Source organism: Silene latifolia, chromosome 4 (genome assembly GCF_048544455.1).
Source record: "Silene latifolia isolate original U9 population chromosome 4, ASM4854445v1, whole genome shotgun sequence".
Lineage (NCBI taxonomy): Eukaryota > Viridiplantae > Streptophyta > Magnoliopsida > Caryophyllales > Caryophyllaceae > Silene > Silene latifolia.
In genome coordinates, this window is record NC_133529.1 from 78,966,299 (window position 1) to 78,973,223 (window position 6,925).

The window sequence follows — 6,925 nt, forward strand, 5'->3', positions numbered from 1 at the left end:
TCCCCATGGTGTGGGGAATTTTATGTATCTTGGTGGTATGTTGAGGGGATCGCTTTCATCCGGTGCAACCATGGTCTTCCCAAGATGACGTTGTAGGTGGAGGGGCCGTCTATAATCGTATCGACTTGCTTGTTGACTCCTTCCACATAGGTTGGGGTGACTATCTCGCTTGATGAGTCGGGTCGTTTCCCCACCGAAGCCTACCGGCGGAATAGTCTTCTTCGCAAATCCTTCTCGCTGAATCCCATGTTTTCTATAGTTTTCAGCATGATTAGGTTGACCGAGCTTCCTGTATCTACCAAGACCTTTCTAACTGTGCAATTGGCCATTGATAAGGTGATAATAATTGTGTCATGGTGTTCTCGTTCATCGTATGTATCTCCTTCATCAAAGCTGACCGCTGGCAGGTCACTGTGAGAAATTTTGCAAGAATTGGCTGGCCTGTCTCCTTTGATCTCGGTGGCGCGTCTTTTAGCTGCTGAGTATGTCAGGCCGCTTAAGTCTGAGCCGCCTGTTATCACGTTTATGATTTTGGTGCATGTGGGTGGATCTGCAGGCTTGGCGGAGCCTACTTTATCTTGCTGCTTGCCCCCACGTGGTAATAGGTGCCTCAGCTTTCCCTGTTCATACAGGCGCTTGATCTCTCTTCGTAATGTGTAGGAATCCTCAGTGTTGTGCCCAATATCACGGTGGAACTCACACTTTTTCTTGCTATCCTTTCTCCAAGCTTACTCTCCCACTGGTGGGTTGGGCCACCTGACTCCATCTCCCATCTCCCTGAGTGCCTTTAAGATTTCCCCTATACCTGTAGTGAATCCATATTCTGCCAGAGTGGGGAGTAGCTGATTTTCCTCGATTCTGTTGACTCCTCTTCCATACGGTCTGTATCTCTCATCCTTCTTGCTGGTGATTTGCTTTCTTCCGATTTCTCATGGGCACGAGGTATCTTGGAAATACTTGGCGTGCTTAGTAAGCTGGCTCTGGCTAGGATATCTTCCTCCAATCTGATTGCGGCAGCTGCCTTCTCCTGTACCGCCTCAAAACTATGGCATGGAGGCATGGTTAGCTGCTTATATAGGTCGGAGTCGTGGTGGAGGCCTCTTCCGAAGGCTTCTACTGCTGTTGAGACATCACACTCTCGTACTGCTACCTTCTCATTGTTGAACCTAGTATTGTATTCTCCAATGCTCTCTCCTGCCCTCTGGACGATTCTGTACAGATCTCCTGCATGCTTCTGTGGTTTTCTGCTGCTTGCGAACTGTTGAGTAAATGCGTTCACCAATTCAGCAAATGTAGATATCGACCTATTGGGCAGGCTCACAAACCATCGAAGTGTCGGTCCTGTTAGGGTGGACCCGAACCCTTTGCACAGGCAAGCCTTCTTGACTTGCCCTATAGCTGTTACTGTCATCATTTTCTGCTTGTACTGGCTTATATGATCAAAGGGATTTGCCGTGCCGTCGAAGAGAGGCATATTTGGATTTGTGAATCCCTTTGGCATGGCTGTGATGGATATGGTGTCCACGAATGGTGAGTCGGCGTAGCTGTCTAGAGCTGCTTTCTCGAGTGGGGGTGGCAACCCTGGGACCCTGCTCAGTATTTCTTTTAACTCAATCGCTTGATTTGTGATCTTTGCTGAATCGGGGTCCGCCCGTCTGCCGTCTCGCCGGGTTCAATATCGCCTCCCGATCCGAGCTCTTGATGGTTACGATGTGTTCATTGCTAGAGGAGATGTTGTGACGATCGTCCCCTTTGCCGATCCATTTGTTGGTTTGACTCGGATCTCGCTCCGTGTGTCCGATCGATCGTTGTGGGGTTCTTGTGACAGGGATGCCACCGCTCGTGCTTCCCATCTGGCGGCCGCGGGCAGTTACGGCGTGAGGTATCCCAGCCCTTGTGGGGTTATCCTTCCATCTGATGGTATCGTGGACAGATCCAATCTCGTTATTAATTCAGCCGGTACTTGTCGAAGTGGATTCCTGCTGCCTGATGCCCCCTGCGTCAGATCTACTAGTGTAGGCCTTCCCACGGCTGTCCTGCTTGCTGGGGTGACAGACTGCTGTTTCAGGATGTCTGTCTGTGCCCAGAGCTCTCTGTCCCTCTTTCTTGCTTCAGTTTTAGCTTTCCTCTGGTCTTCTCTCATGTGTTTTATAGCTTTCTGAAGATTTTCTACGCCAGTGAGTAAGATTTGTGTGGGACTAGGTGGCGGAGTGAGGCCTGAACTTGCTGTTCCCTTATCTGATCTGGCTTGGGCCACGACAGCAGGAGTCCTAGGAGGTAAAGAGGTTTTGGTTGTCGGTATGATTCTTGAGGTGTGTCCGGGAGCCTGTGTAGCCACTGTTGTTGTCGGGTTTTGAGTAGATGGTGGCGGTGGCGATGGTTGCCTGCTCCCCGACACGGATTCAGATGCTTGCTTATCCATTGTGTATCTAGAATATCAACGATTGACGACCACAATGCCCCACGGTGGGCGCCAAACTGTTTAGGTATTTTTTACCAAGTTGATTGATTAGGGTCAATGCAGTCTTACTCGTTGGTTAATTGTATGATTGCTTGTTTGTTGATACTTAAATAAAGAAATAAAGTACGCAATGTAAATTGACACGTAAGATTTGGTGACGCGGAAAACCCAATGTGGGAACAACCGCGGGAGGGACGGTACCCTGCCAAGTATTGCACTATTTGAATAGGAGGATGGTTACAATTGAGGCACAAAGCTAATCCCGCTGGCCCTAGGCGTCAGGCCTGCAAGATCTTGGACGAATGTATGTTTGAGTATAATAATATGCCGCGGTGTTGGTGTGTTCCCGAATGTGAATGTGTCGTATGTAGATGTATTGAATGTGGATGTATTGAATGTCCTTCTTGATTTGCTTCCTTGGCTATTTATAGGGTAAGAACCCTAGATATGTCCTACTTCGAATATGGAAAGGGAATATAATTTCCATAAGAACTCTTTCCATACTTGGCCGCCTTTCCCAATTCTCCCTGATCTCCCTAACTTCTCCCTAACTTCTCCCTAACTTTTCTTTCCTTAATCCGGACACCCTCCACGATGGGCTCCTGATCTCCCTTTAGCCCGTTTCCCCTTTCTCCAACCGTGGGCTTCCTTCCTCCTTATCACTCCCCCCATAACCTTTTATTTTATCAAGTGGGCCTTCTTTATTGTGCTATTTTTAGCCCAAACAACGGATAGTGCCCCTCTCATAAGATGCAAGTGGCAATATGCATGAGTGCTCTATTTTCCCATTTCACTTGTCAACCCACTTGCTTTATTGTGAGAGGTCTTCAGCTTGTGACGGATATTATCCGTCACAAGCAAGAGACTTTGAATTAAACATGATGTAAATATGTAGTGCGTCTGTGCGTATAACATAGTAATGCACGGCTATCTTTTAAACTACATGGACCATATCTAGTCTGATTGATTTCACGCATGTGAGAATACCCCGGAGGAAGAAGAAATATAATGATTTGTCTAAACATTAACAAACAAGACAAATATCATAATATGACCTATGCAAAGGTTTTACGGTATTTATGGTTAAGTTTATGGGTAGGAAATTGGGTACTTATGACATTAAAACACCACGAGGGCATCTCTCGCTTTTGTGCTCCCCCAGTCATATGGACCAAGCGAGTTGCCAAAACATGACGTCATGAGGTGGAAAATACGTCTAAGGCCTAGTCAGTCGAATGGACCTTCTAAGTATAGAGCGTACTTTACCGAGGGTAAATTAGGGTAGCTTAAAATGTCATAATATTGACTTACGGAGAGCCTATGCCTTTTTTGTCTGAAATAAAATATGTATAAAATATAAAGTACAATAAGACAATATTAATTAGATAAACAAATACGCATGCGAATTTGTAGAAGATTATCAAACCAGAACAATCAAACACAATACGTACCTCGTAGAATTAGTTTCATATTTTATTTTGTAGGTCAAAGCACGGGATATATCAATAATAACAACAAGCTCTTAGTTATCATATTATTTAAAGCATCACTTCTATCAACTATGAATTTCAGAAATTCTCTTTTTCTTGTAAAACGAATTCTCATACCCAAAGCAAAAATCAAATGACTCTTTATCAATTTATATATCTACGGAAGTGAAATCATGATTCCAATAGCCAACTTACCATGAACTTAAATTAGGAATCCAAAAAAAGTCAAAAGATATAATATTACAAATAGAGTTGAAGTAACCAAATGTGTTTGGTGTGGTGGTTGCTCACCTCATCCCTTAACCATGAGGTCAGGGGTTCGATCCCTGCCCATGAGAATGGAGCAAACTCTTTGGCCAGCTGTTTACCTCTTCGTGAGAGCACGCGCGGCGAGGGGATTATACTCTGTTGTCGACGGTGGACACCCCGGTTTACACCAAAAAACAAATAGAGTTGAAGTCTTACCCTTCTAATAAGTCCCAAGCGGAGTCGCCACTGTGAGATCCCTGAAAAAATCTCCTTTTTGAAATAAGTAAATAATATGGAGTCGCCAGTAAGTTTTATAAAAAAACATACAAAAACAATTTTAACGGAAAAAAACTCTTTTCATCCCTGGAATGGGGACTGATCCGTCACTCCGGTCTAAACCAAAGATTGCGGATTCGGGGGTAAAGGTACGGTCAGGGAAGGTGTTAGGCACCCGGACCGCCCATCAAACTGACGACCTCTACTATTTATTTGTAATATTATATATTTGACGAAATTAATAAAAGAACACGAAAAAAGTGTTTTGTGCAAGAGGTTGAGTAGGATCCTTCCTGACATTGTGAGTGAGAGTCAGGGGGGCTTTATTCAGGGTAGGAATATTGTAGAGAATGTCCTTATTTGTCAAGATTTGGTCAGACTCTACAATAGGAAAGCAGCTTCTCCCAGATGTTTAGTTAAAATTGACCTAAAATAGGCTTATGACTCTGTTGAGTGGGGCTTTCTTTCTCAAATGATGCAAGCTCTCAATTTCCCTCAAAAATTCATTGACTTGGTAATGATTTCTGTTACTAGCCCTACTTACTCTTTGAATATCAATGGTAACAAGTTTGGGTTTTTCAAAGGTTATAGAGGTTTAAGACAGGTTGACCGTCTTTCCCCTCTTCTTTTTACTATCTGTATGGAATATCTGTCTAGGATCCTTGGGGTTGTTGCTACTCAAGATGGATTCAGGTTTCACCCTCTGTGTGGTCATCTTAGGCTCAACCATTTATTGTTTGCTGATGATCTTTTGCTATTCTGCAAAGGGACTGCTCCATCTATAATGTGGATCCTCAGAGCTTTTGCTACTTTTTCCTCTGCTTCTGGACTTTGCTTGAATAGGACCAAGTCTGAGATTTATTTCAATGGGGTCAACTCAGGCACTGTTGATGACATTTTGCAAGTTTCAGGGTTTCATAGGGGTAGTCTCCCATTGAAGTACTTGGGAGTCCCTATTTCCTCTAAGAAATTGACTAAGACTGAGAGCCAAAAGTTGACTGATAGAATTGTGGCTAGAATTAGGGGATAGGGGACTAAACACTTATGTTATGCAGGCAGACTTACACTTGTGAATTCTGTCCTGGCTACATTGCATTCATACTGGGCGTCCATCTTCCTGATTCCAAATGGTATAATGAATAGGATCACTAACCTCTGTAGAAACTTTCTTTGGAAAGGATTCTCTGATTACAAGGGTGCTCCTAATGTCAACTGGGAATTTTGGTGGGGGGGGGGGGGGGGGGGGGGGCTTGGAATCAAAGATATTAAAACTTGGAACAAGGCTTTACTTTGTAAATATGTACGGTGGCTTGCCAATAAGAAGGATCATTTATGGGTACGATGGGTGAGTCATGTCTATATGAAAGATATACCTTGGACTGATTATGTGGCCCCTAATGACTGCAGTTGGCCATGGAAAAAAATTAGTTCGATTATGATCCTTTTCAAGCAAGCTTACCATAACAATCACTGGCTTAATTCTTCTTTGGAGTATACTGTCAAAGCTGGTTATGAATGGTTAAGAGTTCCTAATCCTAAAGTTGAATGGCGGTTTCTCTGCTGGAATACCTTGAACATCCGTCGATGCTCCTTTGTGTTTTGGGAATTCTTACTTCAGAGACTTCCTACGAGAGACAGACTTAGTAGAAGGGGGATGACAATTGACCCAACCTGCCCCATCTGCCTGGGTCTAGCAGAAAGTCATCAACATCTCTTTCATGAATGTCCCTTTGCTGTGCTCTGCCATCAGAGGTTGCAAGTAGCTCTGAATGTGCACTTCAGGATGCCTGACCTGATAAATTGGTTTTCAGCTGCTAGGCGCATTACTAAACTTCAGAAGAGATATATTGGTTCCTGCTATGTTGCGTTGGTCTATTGGATCTGGAGATGCAGAAATGAAGCTTGGATAAACAACAGGGTACAAAGTCCTGGCTCTGTGGTGAAGCAGATTTTAGCTGATGTTAGAGCTAGGTTCCTGGCCCTTAATGTCACTGCCCTGAAAGATAAAGATAGAGTCTGGTTTGATACGTTGTAATTGCTGGTTGCTTTCCTTCATTCTTGTGCCATATACTTGAACATTGTATACCCCATTTTTGAGATTTGATAATATATACTTACTTTTCCGAAAAAAAAAAAAACACGAAAAAGGTACAAATTATTTACAAGGACAAATTAATAGGTTAGTTTATATACAATAACTCAAACAATACGATAAAAATAGGGAAAATAAATAAAAGAGCAAAATAAAGAGTAAAGAAAACTTATTCAATTTTGGTACCCTCAGGCCTATCTGGATGTTGACTATTAATGAATTTCGAATTTCGACTTTGTCGTAAATTAACGGCTCTTATGCGCTTATATAGAAACTGGGACGATTTATTTGAATGGTTGATTTGAAACAGGGATAGAATATTTGAGACGGGATATGGGAGAGAGTATTAAATTTGAA

The 6,925-nt window shown here is 43.2% G+C and overlaps 2 protein-coding genes across 2 annotated transcripts; both read left to right on the forward strand.

Moving 5' to 3' along the window:
• Positions 1–4,951: 4,951 nt before the first annotated feature.
• Positions 4,952–5,506, forward strand: LOC141651683 (putative mitochondrial protein AtMg01250). Its single transcript, XM_074459383.1, has one exon. The coding sequence runs from the start codon at positions 4,952–4,954 to the stop codon at positions 5,504–5,506; it is 555 nt and encodes a 184-aa protein (XP_074315484.1).
• Positions 5,507–5,836: 330 nt separating this feature from the next.
• On the forward strand, positions 5,837–6,511 carry LOC141651684 (uncharacterized). Its single transcript, XM_074459384.1, has one exon. The coding sequence runs from the start codon at positions 5,837–5,839 to the stop codon at positions 6,509–6,511; it is 675 nt and encodes a 224-aa protein (XP_074315485.1).
• The last annotated feature ends 414 nt before the right edge of the window (positions 6,512–6,925 follow it).